At 41.9% G+C, this 22,445-nt stretch overlaps 1 protein-coding gene and 1 non-coding gene across 2 annotated transcripts in view; one reads left to right on the forward strand and one right to left on the reverse strand.

The window, feature by feature from the left end:
• Positions 1–249: 249 nt before the first annotated feature.
• Positions 250–22,445, reverse strand: part of LOC136835788 (collagen alpha-2(I) chain-like) — a 28,299-nt gene continuing 6,103 nt past the window's right edge. Inside the window, exons 2-3 of the mRNA XM_067099644.1 lie at positions 1,992–2,963; positions 250–1,484 (exon numbers count right to left, since the gene is read on the reverse strand). Coding sequence (XP_066955745.1) covers positions 250–1,484; positions 1,992–2,963 — 2,207 coding nt within the window. The remainder of the gene's footprint in view (positions 1,485–1,991; positions 2,964–22,445) is intronic.
• TRNAL-UAG (transfer RNA leucine (anticodon UAG)) lies at positions 20,575–20,656 on the forward strand. Its single transcript has one exon. It is a non-coding gene; the product is annotated as a tRNA-Leu (tRNA).

Below are 22,445 nucleotides of genomic sequence, written 5' to 3' on the forward strand. Positions count from 1 at the left end.
AGCTGCCAGGAAGAGGCGGTGACCAGCAGTTGGGGGGGCTGGCGCTCCACCCGACCTGCCACCACCCGATAGGACCAAGCCGGGCCGCCACGCCCGACACCGGAGGCGCGCAATGAGCGGGAAGGGCAGCGACCAGCAGTTGGTGGGTTGCTGGCTGCTCCACACCCGACCTGCCACACCGATAGGACCAAGCCGAGGAAGGAGCATGCCGAACGGAGGCGGCGCGCGGGCAGGAATGGCGGCGACCAGTTAGTGGGCTGCTGGCCACTCCACCCGACCTACCACACCACCCGATAGGACCAAGCGAGATGAGCCGCCGCCGACACCTGGAGGCGTGCAGCGCGAGCAGGAAGGGTGACGACCAGCAGTTGTGGGGCTGCTGGCCGCTTCACCAGACCTGCCACACCACCCGATAGGACCAAGCCGAGGAGCGCTGCCAGCACCCGGAGCGAGCAGCGGCTGGGAAGAAGCGGCGACCAGCAGTTGGTGGGCTGCTGGCGCTCCACCCGACCTGCCCACCACGATGGACCAAGCCGAGAGGAGCCGCGCCCACCCAGAAGCGCGCGGGCGGGAAGGAGCGGCGACCAGCAGTTGGGGGGCTGCTGGCGCTTCACCCGACCTGCCACACCACCCACGTGGACCAAGCCGAGAGGAGCGCTGCCGACACCCGGAGGTAGCGCAGCGGCTGGGAAGGGCGGCGACCAGCAGTTGGGGGCTGCTGGCGCTCCACCCGACCTGCCACACTGCGATGGACAAGCGAGAAGGGCCGCGCTGACACCGGAGGCCGCCTTGGGCAGGAAGGGCGACCGACCAGCCCAGTTGGGAGCTACTGGCGCTCCACCCGACCTGCCCACACCACGATAGGACCAAGCCAAGAAGAGCGCTGCCGACACCGGGAGGCGCACAGCCAGCGGGAAGGGCTGGCGACCAGCAGTTGGGAGGCTGCTGGCCGCTCCACCTGACCTGCCACTGCACCTGGGACCAAGCCAAGAGGAGCCGCCGCCGACACCGGAGGAGATGCGCGGGCAGGAAGAGGCGACAACCAGCAGTTTTCAGGCTGCTGGCGCTCACCCGACCTGCCACACCACCGATAGGACCAAGCTGAGAGGAACGCGCCCGACACTTGGGCGTGCAGCGGGCGGGAAGGCGGCGACCAGCAGTTGGGGGCTGCTGGCCACTCACCCGACCTGCCACACCACCGATAAAACCAAGGCCGAGAGGGCCGCCGCCCGACACCAGGCGCGCAGCGTGCGAGGAAGGCGAGCGACCAGCAGTTAATGGGCTGCTGGCACTCCACCCGACATTCAGCCACACCACGATAGGACCAAGCGAGATGAGCCGCGCCAGCACCGGAGCGTGCAGGCGGGAAGGGTGAGCAACCAGCAGTTGGTGGGCTGCTGGCGCTCCACCCGACCTGCCACACCACCCGATAGGACCAAGCCGAGAGGAGCGCCGGCGACACCTGGAGGCGGCGCGCCCAGCGGCTGGGAAGGGCAGGACCAGCAGTTTTGGGCTGCTGGCCGCTCCACCCGACCTGCCACACCGCACGATAGGACCAAGCCGGGAGGAGCCGCCGCGACACCCGAGGAGCGGCAATAAGCGGGAAGGGCAGGCGACCAGCAGTTGGGTAGCTGCTGGCGCTCCACCCGACCCGCCACACTACCCGTGGACCAAGCCGAGAAGGCCGCGCCGACACCGGAGAAACAGCAGGCGGGAAGGAGGCGGCGACCAGCAGTTGGGGGGCTGCTGGCGCTCCACCCGACCTGCCACACCACCACGATGGATGGCCGACCAGGAGCGCGCTGACGCGCAGGGCGTGCGAGCGGAAGAGCGGCGACCAGCAGTTGAGGGCTGCTGGCCGCTGCACCCGACCTGCCACACCACCAATAGGACCAAGCCGAGAGGAGCCGCCGCCGACACCCGGAGACGCGCAACGGCTGGGAAGGGCGAGCGACCAGCAGTTTTTCAGGCTGCTGGCCGCTCCACCCGACCTGCCACACCACCAATAGGACCAAGCTGAGAGGAGCCGCCGCCGACACCTGGAGGCGCGCAGCGGGCGGAAGGGCGGCGACCACCAGTTGGGGGCTGCTGGCCCTCCACCCGACCTGCCACACTACCGATAGGACCAAGCCGAGATGCCGCCTTGACACCGGAGGGCGCGCAACGGGCGGGAAGGGCGAGCGACCAGCAGTTGGGTGGCTTTTGGAGGCGTGCAACGGGTGGGAAGGGCAGCGACCAGTAGTTGGTGGGCTGCTGGCCTCTCCACCCGACCTGCCACACCACCGATAGGACCAAGCCGAGAGGAGCCGCCGCCGACACCGGGGCGCAGCGGGGGGAAGGGCGAGCGACCAGCAGTTGGGGGGCTGCTGGCCACTCCACCCGACCTGCCACACCACCGATAGGACCAAGCCGAGAGGAGCCGCCGCCGACACCCGGAGGCGCGCAATGGGCGGGAAGGGCGAGCGACCAGCAGTTGGGGGGTTGCTGGCTGCTCCACCCGACCTGCCACACCACCGATAGGACCAAGCCGAGAGGAGCCGCCGCCGACACCCGGAGGCGCGCAATGGCTGGGAAGGGCGAGCGACCAGCAGTTTTTCGGGCTGCTGGCTGCTCCACCCGACCTGCCACACCACCGATAGGACCAAGCCGAGAGGAGCCGCCGCCGACACCCGGAGGCGCGCAACGGGCGGGAAGGGCGAGCGACCAGCAGTTAGGGCTGGTGGCGCTCCATCCGACCTGCCACACACCACCCGATAGGACCAAGCCGAGAGGAGTCGCCGCCGACAACCGGGCGCGAACGGGCGGAAGGCCGGGCGATGACCAGCAGTTGGGTGGCTGCTGGCGCTCCACCCGACCTGCCACACCACCGATAAAACCAAGCCGAGATCCGCCACCGACACCGGAGGCGCGCACGGGAAGGGCGGCGACCAGCAGTTGGTGGGCTGCTGGCCGCTCCACCTGACCTGCCACACCACCGATAGGACCAAGCCGGGAAGCGCCGACACTTATAAAACAAATGGGTGGGAAGGGCGGCGACTAGCAGTTGGCGGGCTGCTGGCGCTCCACCCGACCTGCCACACCACCGATAGGACCAGCCGAGAGGAGCCGCCGCCGACAATAGGTGCGCAACGGGTGGGAAGGGCGAGCGACTAGCAGTTGGCGGGCTGCTGGCCGCTCCACCCGACCTGCCACACCTCCGATAGGACCAAGCCGAGAGGTGCCGCTGCCGACACCCGGAGGCGCGCAACGGGTGGGAAGGGCGAGCGACCAGCAGTTGGGGGGCTGCTGGCCGCTCCACTTGACCTGCCACACCACCGATAGGACCAAGCCGAGAGGAGCCGCTGCCGACACCTGAAGGCACGCAACTGCTGGGAAGGGTGAGTGACCAGCAGTTGGTGGGTTGCTGGCCGCTCCACCCGACCTGCCACACCACCGATAGGACTAAGCCGAGAGGAGCTGCTGCCGACACCTGTAGGCGCGCAACGGGCGGGAAGGGCGAGTGACCAGCAGTTGGGGGGCTGCTGGCCGCTCCACCCGACCTGCCATACCGCCGAGAGGAGCCACCGCCGACACCTGGAGGCGCGTAACGGCCGGGAAGGGCGAGTGTCCAGCAGTTTGGGGGCTGCTTGCCGCTCCACCCGACCTGCCACACGACCGATAAGACCAATCCGAGAGGAACCGCCGCCAACACCTGGAGGCTCGCAACGGGCGGGAAGGGCGAGCGACTAGCAGTTGAGGGGCTGCTGGCCGCTCCACCCGACCTGCCTCACCACCGATAGGACCAAGCCAAGAGGAGCCGCCGCTGACACCGGGAGACGCGCAACGGGCGGGAAGGGCGAGCGACCAGCAGTTGGGGGGCTGCTGGCCGCTCTCCGGACCTGCCACACCACCGATAGGACCAAGCCAAGACGAGCCGCTGCCGCCACCACTTGGAGACACGCAACGGGCGGGAAGGGCGAGCGACCAGCAGTTGGGGGGTTGCTGGCCGCTCTCCGGACCTGCCGCCACCACCTGGAGACACGCAATGGCCTGAAAGGGTGAGCGACCAGCGGTTGGGGTACCGTTGGCCGCTCTCCGGACCTGCTACGCTACCGATAGGACCAAGCCAAGACGAGCCACCGCCGACACTTGGAGACTAATGCAGCTGCTGGGAAGGGCGAGCGACCAGCGGTTTGGGGACAGCTGGCCGCTCTCTGGACCTGCCTCACCACTGATAGGATCAAGCCGAGAGTAGCCGCCACTGACACCTGGAGACATACGCAACAGCCAGGAAGGGCAAGCAACCAGCGGTTGGGGGACCACTTTCTGCTGTCCGGACCTACCACACCGCCGATAGGACCAAACAAAGATGAGCCACCGACACCACCTGGAGACACGCAACGGCCGGGAAGGCCGAGTGACCACTTGAGGACGAAATAACATTACATAAAGTAAAGGCGAATGAGATTGAATCTTTTAAATATTTAGGAACAAAGATATCCAGTACAGGTTCTCTTACGTTGGAATTTAGTGAAAGACTAAAAAAAGCTTATCAAACAATGGGCAGACTGAATAAAATTTGGAAAACAAATTGCTCACAAAAGTAAGATTATAAGTCTGGTACGGTTTGTATTGCTACACAGACATAAATCATGTTGTGTCAGTGAAAATATAAAAGATTTTGTCAAGTTGAAAATAAAGCATTAAGAGGAATATGAGGTATCAGATGGCAGGATAGTTAGAAATGATACCATAAGGGAAATTACTGAAGTTCAGTACATAGTTGGAGCAAAGATGAAAGGGAGGTTGAGATGGCTTGGACATGTCCTTCATACAGCTCCTGGGAGAACTGTAGTGGCAGTGTCAGCTTTCCTCCAGTGGACAGGAGAGGCGTTTGAAGACCCGGACCAATTTGGATGAGACCCGTGAGAAGGGAGGCTGGGGGTGAATGGAAATTTGTGGAAGACAAAGCACAGGAGAGACATGAGTGGCCGAATTTCGCAGAGACCCTTTTGCGTCACGCGGCAGTGGTCCCTTTGATGATGATGATGAGGACATTTTCAAACGTATTTAACCAAAGTGTTTATAGCAATATGTGATTCACTATCTGAGTAATGATTCCTCTTCCAGGGCAGAAATAGAGATTTTAATGAAAATACATGTAGTGTCTTTTATAATAACCATATATGAGAAGTAGAGTCTGTCATTTCAAAACACTATCTTTTAAATCGATATAACTAGTGGTTTAGGCCATGCATTAATTAAACAGATAAATACTAATTCCTGTGCATGATCAGAACTAGAATCTTTTCTAAACGCTACTCAGTTTCAAGCAAATGTAGCGAAACATTTTTTTGGCAATATAAAAGCTCAGTGAATGAATAACAATTTGTCATCAGAGCTTGAACCAATAGTTTTCGGTACTTAATTCCCCCGCTGTTTTTAGAACTAAAAAAAAAAAAAACTTGGAAAATCTTTTCCAATTTCATTAGATCAGTAAGGAATGCTTCACCAATTGGCGATTATTTCGTCAAAGTTTTATGAAAAACAAACGTGAGAAAGCTTTTTATGTGTCAAGTTACTATGGAAATTGAGTTTGGTTTCGTTAGTATAGCTCTGATCTTTTTCAAGTTACTCCTGCGACTGAAATGAAGAGAATCGAACGTGCTTCTGCTTGCATGTGAGATGAATTTAGTTTCCCCCTTGTTTTTTATCACTGTGATGACCATAATTAATTTGATTAGCAGTAGTAAAAATCATGTTTTCAATTGCCGGTACATGTCTGTGTTTAAAACTCTTTTTTCATTTACTTAAAAAGCGTTGAGATGCGTAAAAATGTTCCCAGTGTTTATCGAAGATTAGCCATGGTCTAAAGGCGAGCGGATTATTTATCAAAGGGGACATGGTTCCTTATAATCCTTAAACATGTTCCTATCTCTTCTAAAAATAATCCATGTAAGCTTTCCATGTTAAATGAAATGCACAGCTTAATTTTAGTCTCTCACATCTTGAATAAATCCGAATATTCTCTTTATTATGAGAGTATTTCCAAGCAGGTCTTATCGACATAAAAGACAGCTTTCGGGTAGGAAACATGCATACGCATCAGTTCTTTTGTAGCTATCCGGATATTCCGGATAAACGGAAGAAAAGAATCCGGAAAAATTGTATCAGTCTTATTTCAGCTTCAGCCTGAGAGTGGCCATTTAAAATCTAGTTAAGCAATCGAAATTTAATTTTGAATACATGAACATAAATTTGAAACGTCAGTGATGCTAACGAATAGATACGTAGAGTTTCTTAAATGAGTATTTTGGTTGCGTTCGTTATCATCATTACCGGTCCCATCACTGTGGCAGCATAATTGGCGATAACAACAAGAAAAATGGGGATGGCAGTGATTAAGATGATGCTGAAAATAAAGATATAATCCAGTGATTACTCATATCAGCTTGTACGTAGTGGAGGTTTGCGTTTCATGCAGTTTTTTATATTATTAAGTGACGTTGATGCTGAGTTTTTTCTTTCATATTTTCATTGATGTTGATGCTTCATGTTTCCCATCTGTTTACTTCATTGCAGTATTACCGTCTTTGAAAATTGCATTTTTTACAGATTTACATGTACGAACAAATGAAGTAACAAAGTTTCCACAAGAGCCATTTTACTGTATTTTGAAACTCATATGCAAAACTGGGAAACATTCATAAACTAAAAAAACAATAGACTGTCAGTCTAGTTTGCACGTGCTTGTGGGTTAGGGATATTTTCACAGTATCCACGGGATAAAATACTCTTTAATTATTTGACAAGACTTTAATATAAAACAGTGATGATTTTATCATCATCACAATAAATGCAATATGCATTTCTTACATTTAGTAACGGAAACTTTCATAGGTTTTTCCAGGAATTTAAATCTATAAACATATTCCTCCATGTATTTTTTACGTGTCGATTTGTTCATTAAAACTTTTCTGTCATCTGCACTGAGATGAATAATTCAGAGATGTCTCTTATAACAGCCTTACAAAACTGACAAGGATTTCAGTCAAACAGAAGCCGTGGTTTAATAATTAGATGAAGACAAAACGCTCCTCTGAAAAAACATTCATTTCCTTTCAGTGCCTTGGAACTCGGTATAAAGGATATTCCTCATTACCTGTTGGTTTTATTATGAAAATGTCCTCATTATACGTTGTTATAGAAAATGACCCCTTCGTATTTCTCTACTAAGTGTGATTCCTGGTTATACGTGTGGTGGAAATTTTAGCTAGTTGATGAACAGCTAGCTTTTGACTTTATGTGTCATCGGATGCAACTCATTATATTAAGTGTGTTCACTTACACTGGCAGGTAGTGTGTCTGAGAGTAAGTTTTGTGGTAGATTGACCACAACGTCAGAAACCGTAGGCATTGAACAAGTTTCACTTGCAATTCGCCAGTTACTTTGCCTGATACCTGATTTGCCACAATATTATTGGATACTGATTCCATACATATTCTTCATACATTATGCACTTCCTGGCCAGATCCTGGCCATCTGGAGTAACTCAAAGTCCCGAGAGTGTCAGGCATAACATTTATGACCCAGCTGTTGCAGTTTAGGTTACATTCAGTTCCAGACCCCAAAACCTTCACTTCCAGTACCGCAGATTCGGTATCAGGCAAATGGGCGTATCTGACCCATCTGTAGGAGTGCTGTAGGAATTTTCACATTTAGGCCTTAACCTCGATGCTTTGGGAAATTTGCATGTTGCATGTATGAGTGCTCAACCCACCGAATTCCCGGTTGTTAGCTGTGCTAAACATAACCATCTTCCCACTGTCTCTGCACTTGAAGGTGGAAAGGTTGACTGAAGCACTTGCTATATTCACTACAGGGCTTGATTGTGGATATGTTAAACATGACCATATTACATGTCTGTACTTTGTCTAACATACAGTAGTTCCAGGTCCCTGGAGAGCTAAACAAGTAACGCGAAAGATAATGCCACTCCAGTATCAGGGATCTAAAGTACCAGACACCTCCCTCACTGCCCTATCCACTGAAGCAATTTTTACCAAAACTGCATACCGTGATGTGCATGTGAATTATGTGGCATATTTTTATATATAATAGAATGTTTAAAAAATATAGGATCCCCAGAAAAACATAGTTCTGGAATTGCAGCCTTTACAGTCCCAACTCCCAAATTGTCTTATATGATATATCGTCTCGTTTCTCTCTTACACTTGAAGAATCATCTTTAGCAGTCTTCTATTACCTGACTGTCGAAAACGGCGCTGTCTTATTGCCATCCCATGCTCGAAAAATCACAGGAGATCCATGTGATTTAGTACAAGAGAAAACCACGGGAAAATAACAGTCAGAAGATCCGTACCATCCATGCATTATCAGGGCACAAAGCCCTGATGATGCGTGAAAAAACGCGAGAGCGCTTGGTACGGATCTCCGGACTGTTATTCTCCTGTGGGATTTGGTTTTACCATCCCATGTTTTTTTCTTATGGGAAAGAGACTAACTTTAATTGGGCACTGTTGTCTAAATTCAACTAGGTCATGGTGAGGATTGTGTTAATTGACTTCTTTTTAGAGGCCATAACGAACCTGCCAAGTAAGAAGTAACATGGTTAAATGAAAAGGAAGAGTAGAGGAAGGATAAGGTTCCACCTGTTGAAAGTCCATCATATGACGTAATGCTTTCAAGATGCCTGACCTTCGCGCACTCGCGACTTCAGCAGAGTAACCACTGAGATGTAACTCTGTGAGTAGTCAAGATTAAAGCATAAAGCAGTTACTAACGATGGATTTATTAATGAAAAGACGTTGACTGAGCGTTAACAGAAATAATGGTGTTTGGAGCAACTTGTCAGATTAAAGTGAATGCTCTTCAAAATGATAGGTAAGTCGTATGCATATCTGAATATGATGCTTAGAGATATCCTTGCGGTTTATTCAGTAATATGATGCCTTTCTTTTAGGAGATTAATAATTTATTTATTGTCTGTCTTCTAAGGGCTTAGTATTTTATTTGATGTTTTCATTCTAAGATATTAATATTTTCTTCTTCTTCTTCTTCTTCTTCTTCTTCTTCTTCTTCTTCTTCTTCTTCTTCTTCTTCTTCTTCTTCTTCTTCTTCGAGATTAGTATTTAATTGTAATCTCAAAATTCTGATAGATCTGTGCATTTTAGTGTCATAGTCGGGAATTATAATTATCTCACCATTTCAGAATAGAATTGGTTTAATTTGAAAAGTTTATGGCTATAGAAGTATTGATATTACCCACAGAATTATGCCCATTACCGACAGTTGTGCCGGTAAAAGTCGATAATATTAAGCTATGGTCGACTTTCGTCACTTTACTTGGAATGTTCTGCTCATTTGACAAAACTAGAAGAGAGTTTCAGTTATCTTTACTTTTATCAAGTTAAGAATAGCATGAAGTGTCTAACACTTTCTAAAGAGGAATTTTTAATAAAATTTGTCAATTCACATTATAAGTAGAGTCTTGTTCCGACTGGAAACAGGCATAGGATTAGTTTGTATAAGTTGAGTTTGTTTCCTTCATAACGATGGCACTCTTAAGAATGTTAATGACGGGTAAATAATGGGGCGGTTATTCTTTCATCGTATTTGAGCTCTGTTTTATAAAACTATTGAGGCAACAAAGTCTGGAGTCACCATCAGATATATTGTTTTTATTATACAGGCAGATCGCTCGGTGTTTGTCTTCTTTATCCATTTAATAGGATCTCGATGCATGTAATTGCATTTTTTGGGCTTGAAAAAGATCGCTTGAATGGTCTCTCTGCAACTCATTTGTTAGTTGATTTGTTTTGAGTGAAAAAATCTGTAAAAATGAGATTTGACAATTAAGTGTCCACACATTGCGTGTCTCTCTTTTCAGATCTTATCGTGTTGCCCGCATCTTGAGTCCTGATGATCATTTACTTAGCTTAAACTGTGATTCTTTTGGACATTTTTGAGGTCAAATCAAATAACACGAGAGGCGTTCATGAATGACCGTTCCTTTTCTTGTCGAGACTCTCTCTCTCTCTCTCTCTCTCTCTCTCTCTCTCTCTCTCTCTCTCTCGTTTCTTTCATGCGTCGAGACAGCGGGATCTTCGCGCGGGACTTGGGCCACAAAGCTAATCCTATGACAGTGTTGCAGAGATCGGCTTGGGATGGGTCATGCATGTAGGAACCCCGCAGCCGATAAGGGTCAGTTTAACATCCCCAATCCTGTTTCTTTCACCCCTAAGAAGAAGGAGAAGGCTCCGCCTACCACCCTCACCCCTGAAGAAACATCCTTCTGGTCTCTTTGAACCAATGGTGCACTCGCTGTGGCGTCCAACTGACCAATTGCAAGCAAGGTGTGTTTCCCCCCAATGTACGCTTGGCCCCTCCCCCTCACTTAGAAGGTGGCTTGGGAGGTTTGGGGGGCGGGGGAGGAGGGAAAGCTGTGGAGGTGTTCTGGGGTATTGGGAGGTAGAAGAGGTTGCGGAGGTACATCCGTTTTAGAGAGATAAAAATGTGCCGGATGAGAGAGAACTAAAGGATTTCGGTCGTGGATTTCCAGTGGCTAATTACCGAGAGTTTTAATTCCGTCGGTTTTCGAGACGAATTAAAATATTCCGGGCTTTGTTTCGCTTTTGGGCTATTTGAGTAAGGCTGTCTGAAGCTTAAACCCCATGACTTGGGCACAGAGAGAGAGAGAGAGAGAGAGAGAGAAACTAATGGCGATGTTCAATGAGGAAGGTGTCTTCACTTCATGGTATTTGATGCTTGGTCATGTTATTATTAAGTAATAAATTGAAGGTTTTTATTTGATTGAAATTTTTTTTTATATTTTAGATAGCATAACTTCATGTTTTACTGTGTTTGGGGATTTCCTTTACCGGATTTCAGCTACTTATTCGCTCGAATTACTTCGAATGATATTGAAATTTGTGAATGCAGTTGAAAGCACACCAGGATTTGGAGGATAACAGAAGTCCATTATATATATATATATATATATATATATATATATATATATATATATATATATTAATGTATATAGCCTATATATGTATATGTGTACACGTATAGTACACACACACACACATACATATTAATATATATATATATATATATATATATATATATATATATATATATATATATATATGTGTGTGTGTGTGTGTGTAAATATGTGTGTGCATGTATGTATGTCAAACCATACTACTGTATATATAGTGTGTGTGTGGGTAGTGAGCGTTCAGTAAGGTCTTAAAATTACTGACGATATTATGTCTGTACTCTTTTACTACAGAAATAGCAATTACCCGATTACTGCTTCTAAACAGACTCGTCAGCTATTATGTAAATGTTTCTTTCATTTGTATTTGCATAATTTCGATAAGATTTTTTTTCCTTTCATGTCGAAGATGATTTAAGCACTAACACATTCCGTGTAATCACGATTAATCCTGTCGGGACATAAAATTATTATTATTTTTATGTTTATAAACCGACTGACGGTACTGTACATTTATTCTACGACTGATGAATTTTACTCTCGCCTTTAACTGAAACCATTTGGATATCACTTGCCATCCGTATGAATGTTTAGGCAAATTTCTGTGCATGGCTGCAGCATTTTTTATAATCTAAACTCCTTGGTTTATATACACCTGCTTTACATATTCCTATTTGTATTCCCATTGCATATATATATATATATATATATATATATATATATATATATATATATATATATATATATATATATATATATAATATAATTATATATATATATATATATATATATATATATATATATATATATATATGTATGTATCTGACCTTGATGCTACGACGCTAAACTGCGTAAATCGATCAGTCAGTAAGTCACCTCAGCTGTGTCTCTAGAAACACCCTGTTGATACCTGTGACTGCCACACCCAACAGCCAACTAGAAACATAAGTAGGCAGTTCTTTCGTTCATATCCAATAATATTGTCTGTTTATATATTATATGTATATATGTGTGTGTGTATCTCTCTCTCTCTCTCTCTATATATATATATATATATATGTGTGTGTGTGTGTGTATGTATTATGTATACATAAATGCACAGGCACCCCCGCTCGCACGAAAGGGAAATAATAGATTTATTTCTCCTAAATTCATTTTCTTAACCAAAACGTTCTGGACGTCCTGAAAATTCAAAAAGTAAATAATTTATCTCTGCTATAAAGATGTAGAGTTTTGTTTTATGTATGAAAAGATTATCTCAGGATAATTTCCAGCACTTTCAAACACACGAAAAACGAATGTCTTTTTTCTAAAACCTACCACACTTATTGTCAGTATCATAATTTTTCCGCATTACTATTTTCTTGCTCAAAACCCCTTCCATTTTCGCTAGGTGTCTGCCATCACGGCTAATTTTAGAGCCTCCGTCCGCCGCGCACGCAAATAACATTTAAATGAATTAAGTGATTTCTTATTACTTAATAAGGTAATTAAATACGAGATAAACAAGCTTTTCGCAAAGCCATTAAAAAGTAATTCAGTCTAATTCGGTGTTAGGGACTCCACTCCCACGGTTCCAAAAAGATTATTGCAATTTACATTTTTTTTTCCCCTCTCACCTTTCTCATTAGCGTTTCTGTTTCAGGGTGGCCTCAACCCCGATAGATTTAGATCGCTGTTTCGTTAAGGTATTAATGGATTCTTGTTCATGATGACCAATTATTTAGCAGCAGTGATAGTAGCTGTAGTATTGCTAATGGTGATGTTGCTGGCTGTAGCTAGAAAACGTTTGTGTAATGCGGAAACAGTTCTGATAAATTGGCACTTCGGTAATTTGGGGATATTTTTCCTTGAACAAGAATCAACGTATGTTTTGATTAATTTCTGTTTTTTTTTTTTTATATTTAGTTTTAAATTTTAAAAGATATGATGATTAAACCATTAGACAGGCGGAAATCCGTGGCCAGGTGAATTGGAACTCATTTTCATTTTTTACAATATAGTTATACTAAACATGATTATGCATTTATTTCAGGTTTATTGTGTTTTTGTAAGGCAGGGCAACGGTATTGATGTAGGTCGTGCGCAGGATCTTTCGTTCCATTATAACAGTCTTATTGTGTTTCCAATTTCCGAAGTATATTTTCGAAATTGTCGAAGTACTTCAAGGGCAAAGCAGTTTTGAGCAATTAAGACATAACGCCACAGTGAGGGTGGTGTTATAATAAGGAAATATTTTTAATAGAAATTTAAGTTGCTGTTACTATTTTTAACTTAAAATCTGAAGTTCTCCTGTTCTCCTACATGGTAATACTGCATGGGAAAACACAATTACAGTTAAGACGATTACAAAATATGAATGAGCACCAGCACAATGATTAAGACGCAATAGGTTATCACATATTACATACTGGTATTTTCACATTTGATAACTTATTATGTCTTAATCGCGTGTTTCCCCACACAGTAACACCCCCGGGGGGGGTGGGGGGAACAATAAGAGGCGCAGCATCTTCCCCATGACAAAATGGAAGTCCAGGTGAGGAAATGCAGGAAATGGCTGCCAGGTAGGTGAGGAATGCAGGGGGCGGGAGGGAGGAGAATGAGTTGTAATATTTGAGTTTGTCACGTGAAAAACAATTCCAGTTTTTTTTTTTTTTTTTTTTATGGCCTCAAGGCTCTCTCTCTCTCTCTCTCTCTCTCTCTCTCTCTCTCTCTCTCTCTCTCTCTCTCTCTCTCGTCCTCCGTGCGGTAATTGAAAACGGAATTAGTCGCGTGTTGAGAAAAGTAATGATGGTGATTACTGAATACAATAGGATAATTTAGCATATACGTTAAAGGTAGATATTAGAACAATGCAGATGGAATCGTGGATGGGTGATGGTATTGATTATTGAAACATAGACATTTATGGTTCTGGTAGAAGAAGGTGGCATATTTACAGTCAAAGCTGATGACATTGAACACTCACACACACACATCTTTAAGTGACAGATAGACAGATGAGATACAAAGAAAGGACAGGTTGTGGCCTCTCTGATAAACACAAGCTTACTATTACCATACCACGAAGAAAAGACAGTCAGCCAAAGAAATGGAATATATTAGAACACATCACGAAGGAAAGAAAAAGGCAGTCCGATAATAAAGTAGAACATGTTTGAGCCTATAAAATGAAAATGCTGTCAGATGAAAGGAATTAATATATTTGAATCTATAGCAAAAACAGTCGGTCAGATAAAGGAGCGGAATATATTAGAACCTAAGACACTCAAGAAGACTAGATATTCAACTCAACTCTACTCTTGCCTCCATCAACCAGTCAGCCATCAGAAGAGACAGTCGACTGCCCATACTGAATGGCGTCTTGAAGAGAAAGTGGTTGTGGAGAGGCTGAATAATGGAGCGGTAGTTTTTGGGCAACTTACATTCAACGGAGTGTGGTAGGAGGTGCCGAAGAATTGCGTGCAATGGTGAAGAGGGCGAAGTGGGGGGAGGGAGGAGGGAGTGATATTGGGAGGAGTGAAGAGGATGAGGAGGAGGAGAAGGGAGAAGCGATTGGGTCGAAAGAAAAAGGTAATGAAACTGGAGTGATGGAGGAATTCGTCAAGTAAGAAGACACTTGCGAGTAGCTTCGAATAAAAGTGAATGGTGGATGTATATAAATGAAAAGAGAAGGAATGTTTTTAGGAAGATTTGAAGAAACAGAGAGAGGAAAAAGGATTGAGAATAAAATGAAAGCAGAGAGAGAGAGAGAGAGAGAAATAATCAACGAATGATGAGAAGGTATTTTTTAAGAAGTAACATAAATTCGAAAACAGAAAAAAGACAACGAAGGGCTCGCCTCTCTCTCTCTCTCTCTCTCTCTCTCTCTCTCTCTCTCTCTCTCATGTCACCTTCTTCAGGCGGGTGAAGAGCGTCCTCCTCGGGGCGCTGAGAGATGCCTCATTCCTCCGTCTCAAGATGGCCTGGGACAATGCCTAATCTCGCCTGAAACATTTCTAGGTTGAGGCTTACAACGCCTTGAGTATGTGTCTCTCTTTTAGGTATATCTTGTTATGTTTTCTTTTTTATCGCTTCCGTATAAAATCGCCTCTGTGACATTGTGTGTGTGTGTGTGTGCGCGTATATGTGTGTTCTTTAACAAGTATTCTCTAAACGCCATTCCATTCTTTGTTTGTCTTCAGTCATTGGCAGAAACATTCTGTTTGTCATTTTCATTTTTTATTTATTTTTTATTTTTTTTTTGCCCTTTGGAACTAACTCATATTTTCGAGTTATTTTTTTAATAAATGCTGATATAACTCAATTATTGTCAATTTTACTGTCATTATTGGTATCAATAATTTTTTTCAGTATTTTTGGCTTCTCTGATTGTATTGTTGTTCTTAACTGAAACTTGTGCAAGTAATTATAGTTGATAAAAAGGAAACTTATACGGTATTTTTGTTTTTTGTCAGGTTATTTCAAGGCGCTTAAATGATCACCATTGCATGAGAATATAACAATTATGTATATTTGAACAGAATCTATTTCGGCGCTGGAAACCCGTAGAGTTTCCTTTCTCTTCCTTGAGAGGATTCCCCTCTCTCTCTCTCTCTCTCTCTCTCTCTCTCTCTCTCTCTCTCTCTCTCTCTCTCTCTCTCTCTCTCTCTCTGAATATTTCGTGGAAGATATTTCCTTACTTTTGGGTGTCAGGTCTCTTGGCGCTCAGTCGTATAACAAAGAAAGGTAGCCCTCCTTTGCTCAGAGTGGTTTGTCAAAAGTTACCATTCCTTAGTGTTCATTTTTTTAAAGCTACGTCATTATCTTTCTATTTCATCTTATATGGCCTTTAATTAATATATCACGGGGTATGTTTCTATATTTCGTACATATGCCGACCCATCCAGTGCGTGGTAAACCCTCGTCTGAGGAAATTGTTCGTGGGGAAACTTTCTCACATCAAGATGTGACTTTATTGTAGGAAAGGACGGTTCTGTAAATGAATTAGTTTTAGAAAAAGACGATTCTGGTACTGAATTTATTATGGAATAAGATGATTCTGGTAATGACTTTGTTATAAAAAAAAGACGATTCTGGTAATGACTTTATAAGAGAAAAAGACGATTCTGGTAATGAATTGTTATATATAGAAAATGACGAATCTGGTAAGGACTTTATAATAGAAAAGGACAATTCTGGTAATGAATTTGTTTATAGAAAAAGTCGTTTTGGTAATGACTTTATAATAGAAAAAGACAATTCTTGTAATTAATTTATTATAGAAAATGACGATTCTGGTAATGAATTTATTATAGAAAATGGCGATTCTGGTAATGAATTTATTATAGGAAAAAGAAAATTTTGGTAATGAATTTATTCTAAAAAAGATTATGTTAATGAATTTATTATAGAAAAAGACGATTCTGTCAATGAATTTGTTGTGGAAAAGACGATTGTGGTAATGACTTTATTGTAGAAAGAGACGATACTAGTAATGAATTTATTATAGAAAAAGACGATTCTGATAATGAATTTGTTATAGAAAGAGACGAATCTAGTAATGATTTTGTTATAAAAAAAGATGATTCTGGCAATTAATTTATTATAAAAATCACGATTCTGGTAATGAACTTATTATAGAAAAAGACGATTCAGGTAATGAACTTATTATAGAAAAAGACGATTCTGGTAATGAATTTGTTATAGAAAGAGACGATTCTGGTAATGATTTTGTTACAGAAAAAGATGATTCTGGCAATTAATTCATTATAAAAAAGACGATTCTGGTAATGAACTTATAGAAAAAGACAATTCTGGTAATGAACTTATTATAGAAAAAGACGATTCTGGTAATGAGTTTATTATATAAAAAAGACAATTCTGTTAATGAATTTATTATAGAAAAAGACAGTTCTGTTAATGAATTCATTACAGAAAAGACGATTCCGTTACTCTCTCCTGTTTGTAACAGAAAACGAGCACCATCCTGGGATTTAACCGAAAATATATTTTCTTTGCCTTTAGATTAAGTTAGTCGTAATTATGTATTGTTAGCAAATGATAATTCTGCGGTAAGACGAAACCTTCAATCAATCAATAATTCAAGATGTTGCCCAAAAAACTGCATTAATTTGTTTAGGATTCATGACTAATAAAGCTTTAATATTCTGGCGTACGTCATAAATACCGGTTTAGTATCATGTATATTGTAGGAAAAAATGCATTTCTCTGACGTAAATGCATAATATGAGAAGCTAGAGCTGTTTGTCTGAGGTGTGTAGTAGGAAAAGTGTGAGCTATTTGTCTTAGTTGTGCAGTAGGAAAAGTGTAGTATAAATTCACCATTTCATCTATATGTATACATTATCATTTGTATATATTTATATATATGTACATATATACTGTATATGTACATGTATATGTATGTATGCATGTATATATAATATATATATGTATATGTATATGTATATATATATATGTATGTGTGTATAGTAGTTTGTCAGATAAAGATTTGGTTGTTGTATACTTGATTATTCCTTTGTAACGTTTATCGTGAAACTTTAATGTTAATCATATAACAAAGTCTATTCACTAAGAAATAGACGTCTAAGAAAACAGTACTGCACATTATATTTTATATATGTGTATATATTTTATATATACGTATATAAATGCATATATACATTATATATATATATATATATGCGTATATGTGTATGTGCGTGTGTATGTTTGTCTACATGTAAATACATATAATAGATACAGACATAATGTTTACATGTTTATATATATGATTTAGTATGTAGTCACTCTTTTCATTGACCTCTGTTTCATAGTGAATAGGTTGTTTTCATATGATTAACATATAAATTTCAAGATAAGCGTTACAAATGAATAATCAGGTATACCACAACCATTTATGATCTGTCAGCATTGCTCGTTGGAGGCACCCTACAACAGCTGCATTCACAGATGTAGAGTGATCTCGTAAAATGACGCAAATAAGTTTCCATTTGCGAAAATAAGTTTACATTTAGATATAAGTTTTAGAAATTTAGGAAAATAAGTTTCAGAAATAAGTTTCCATTGAAATATAAGTTTCGCATTTAGGAAAATAAGTTTAGAAATAATTTCATTTTGAAATAAAATTTCCATTTGCGAAAAATAAGTTTCGAAATAAGTTTCCATTTGCGAAAAATAAGTTTCGAAATAAATTTACATGTAGGAAATATAAATTTAAAAATAAATTTCCATTTGTGGAAAATAAGTTTCGAAATAAATTTCCATTTACTTGTAAGTTTCAAATAAGTTTCAAAAAAATAAGTTTGTGTACATTTAATAAGAAATAAATTTCCATTTGCGAAAATTTTTTCCATTTGAAAAATAAGTTTGGGATAAGTTTAAAATAAGTTTCCATTTGCGAAAAATAAGTTTCGAAATAAGTTTCCATTTGCGAAAAATGAGTTTACATTTAGGAAAAATAAATTTAGAAATAAATTTCCATTTGCGAAAAATAAGTTTCGAAATAAGTTTCCATTTGCGAAAATAAGTTTCGAAATAAGTTTCCATTTGCGAAAATTAAGTTTCGAAATAAGTTTCCATTTGCGAAAAATAAGTTTAGAAATAAATTTATATTTAGGAAAAATAATTTACAAATAAGTTCAGATTTAGGAAAATCTATCAAATAAAAGTCTGGCCTGCCTTGGATTTGATTTCCAAGTGGGTGTCGTCTGAATTTAGTCTACGAAATAAGGAAGATTAATATCAAAATCCGTGGGCTACATTGGACTTTGATGTAACATAAGTTATGATCTCGATTTAGGATATGGATAAATTATTTTCAAGTTAATTGATATGACTCGCTGCTGTACTTTATGCATGTATGTAGACGCAAGATTTATTGTTTCTCAGTTGAATTTGTGAATGGATGGGCGTTTGTTTTCCCTGCTGATTTTATTTAGATTGCCTTGTCATCAGTTTCCTTAATTTTTTTGAACGATATTTTTGTCGCTCATTATCTTTACCTTCAGGTTTATTATTGTTGTTAGAAAGGCTTCCACAAGCTTTGTGGTCACAAGGACATTTTGCTCACGCTTTTGAGATTGTTATATTGATTTTCATATTTATTCAGCTCCTCCTTGTTATCATATAGAAAAGGGACCGTACAAGCTCAACTGTTAGTGGGCATCATGCAGGTGTAAATCACATGTTTACAGTTTATCATATGTGGTTCTGATTAATTTCTTCTCTCTCTTTCCAGGTAAGAAAAATTTGCTCGTTGAATCTCAAGCAAGAAAAGTTTTGGACTGTCGGTAAGTATTCGCGTTTTATTTTTAGTTTTATTATTTCTTTATGGACGTCGCTTTAATCGTTTCCCAATGTTTTCGTAATATTACGATCTTTTGCATGATTATTTTGATCGATAAAAGTGCCTGAGCCGCTATTTGTGGCTGGTGATTTCTGCCAGGTGGTCTGTGTAGTTAACCGATTTCGTAGTCCCTAAGAGAGATCTGGCACTCTGCTTTCCTCAGTTTTAAAACTTTCCGTGGTGACTGTTTTTTCCTTGTTGATTTTTTTCTTGATTTTTTTCCTTGGTGATATTTATTTCTTGGTGATTTTTTTCCCACGCTCATTCGCCCAACCTTGTTTATCACAGCGACCATAACACCAATAGCTGTTTTAAAAATAGAGCGATATCTACAAATCTAAATGTTCTTTGTTTCCAATTAGGGAAATCGCTTGAAATCTGTTTCACCTCCATATTTACTACGTTAAATGTGCTCAAACAGTTACATTTGTATAAAGGTGTATAAATGCAGACAGGTACAAATAAGGTCTCTACATTACACTTTACGTGATGTTTTAAAAACAGACCGATATCTATATATCTAACTGTTCTTTGTCACCTGATAGGGAATACACTTGAAGACTCTTTCACTTCCATATTTATTAAATTAAATGTGCATATACATTTACATTAGCATACCATTGTATAAATTCAAACATGGTACACATAAGGTCACCACATTACAGTCTACGTCATTAAATCCATAAAGTCAAACTCTAATTATCTCATAAGGTTTAGTAAATCGGTAATTAGCGGACTATGTCAGCTCGAATGATAGGGACGATGGAATATTTTGTCATGGTCGACGTAATACATTTACATGCTAAAGATTATGTAGATTATCTGGTAATAATATTTTTTGTATCAAAGTACTACAGTACCTTTTGTAATGTATTCGATTGACTGTACAGCATAGGTTAGGTTAGGTAAGGATAAAACGGATTTTCTTAATTCAGCCGCCAAATAATATATGTAGCGTGAGTAGGGCATATTCTCTCATGATGCCCATTCATTCTGTTCTGCAGTCAGCTTCGTAAATTGTTGGAGGAGGTTGATGTGATATACTAACATTAGTTAGAAAACGAAATCGGTGACGAATCCTCTTCCTTTGAGCATTAAGCAATTAATTTAATAACTTTGCTTGTAAATGGGCAGAAAAAACTCTTAGATTTTATCCGTAATAGTCTCTTATGTACTTATGTTGTTACCTTTCTGATAAAGATCATCGCGTGATATGTAGGTAGCGTGGCCGAGTGGTCTAAGGCGCTGGATTTAGGCTCCAGTCTCTAAGGAGGCGTGGGTTCGAATCCCACCGCTGCCATATAATTTTACTTTGATAAATTGAAAGTTCAAGGCCCCCTTCCTTTTAGCACTGTTTCCCCGTAGGTGGGTAGCGCCATCAGTGCTCATGCGGTGCCTGGGTTCTTTTGCGTGCCTTCGGTTCCCTAGCTGCAACCCAACTCATTCCTTTTACTGTGCCTCCCTTTCATTATTCTTTCTTCCTCTTACTTTCCACCCTCCTAACAATTGATTCATAGTGCAGCTGCAGAGTTTCCTCTGTTACTACCTTTCCATTTCTGCACTGAATGACCTCACGGGTCAGTGCTTACGACCTTTAGCCTAAATTCTATATTCAATTCAATTCAATTTTAACAATGCTTGATTTATTGAGATAACTGTAGTGTGAATTGTGGCTGCTGGCTCATTTCCCACGTTTAACATTTTTGTGCCGAGTAGTGACCATATACAGTATTCTAAAAACTCCGGCGGCGCCTTAGCCTCACCATGCCCTTCGGTCGCCTTGAGGTTAACGAAGATGGTCGACCAGCTGGGAAGGGAGTCTCATGGTAATATTTCTTCAGAGACGTAGCACCAACATTGCCTAAGTCCTGTCGTTCAGTCAAGGAACTCTTGTATTTTGTGTAGCTACAGAAATTGATATTTGGCTGTTATTGTAGTAATAATGGCGTCTTCAGAAAGACTTAGAGAGAACAGAAAAGGCTTGTTTGGACATGGTTTGATTACCACAGTGAGTCACTCAAAGGAACTAAAAACAGAAAAATGAAATCCCTTTGAGAATTAGATGTCTTTGAAATATATTTCAAATATCACCTATAAGACTGATATTCTTATAGTAAGGGTTATTACTATAATGTAACGTTTGTTTAAGGGTAACTCTGACAGTGTGTCTTAATTGGCGTATTGTAGTCAGTACTGTAGCATGCATTTGGTCCCTACTGCATTGTATTCTGATGCATATTTTCAGTTACAACTTGGCATTTAATAATAATGATAATAATGAGTAATCGGTTTCACTGGTTCCTAACCAACTAGCTGTCCATCTTCTTTAACTGTTTCCTTTCTTCTAATTTCCAAATCATCTGAAAACAAATTCATTGGGTGACCCCTATGAGGGTCTGACTCGGTAGCCTTATTAAAATAACTTGATAAAAATAAATTTTATGGAAAACAGATGATAAATAAAAAAAAAAATGTATCTTTCTTCAGACAAATCAAGATTTGTCACTGAAGGATATCATCTCGGAGGAAGAATTTAATGATAAAGAATAGTCATGAATACGCTCTTGCTATTTCAAAATGATAAGAACAATGTCACCGAAAAACGTGTTAAACCTTTCCTACACCGTCTTACAGACCAGCATTCTCTTTTTGAGGTGAGCAATTGCAGGAAAAGATTTGTTTGCAGTTCGGGACAAGTAGATGAAAGTATCCATGACAACAGGCCCAGGATTCGTTAGTTTCTCTTCTAGAAAAGGTATTGCAGATTAAAAATATTAAGTCCGGGCCCTCCAGTAAACGAACGCATTTGGCTTAAAGTCTCTCTCTCTCTCTCTCTCTCCTCTCTCTCTCTCTCTCTCTCTCTCTCTCTCTCTCTCTCTCTCTCTCTCTCATGGATGAAGTCATCGTTGACAAGATCACTTTCAGTTTTATCGTAAGATAACCGCACCGCAGCTGATATTTCTGTCTGTATACTCAAGGGCCTCGCCCCCTCAGGGTCGAAGTGCACTGACGCACTGTAGGCATTACTTAAGGCTCTTTTTAGCGTCCCTTCGGCCACTAGCTGCAACCCCTTTTATTTGTTTTACTGT

The sequence above is a fragment of the Macrobrachium rosenbergii genome, chromosome 55, assembly GCF_040412425.1.
Source record: "Macrobrachium rosenbergii isolate ZJJX-2024 chromosome 55, ASM4041242v1, whole genome shotgun sequence".
NCBI classification, from domain to species: Eukaryota; Metazoa; Arthropoda; class Malacostraca; order Decapoda; family Palaemonidae; genus Macrobrachium; species Macrobrachium rosenbergii.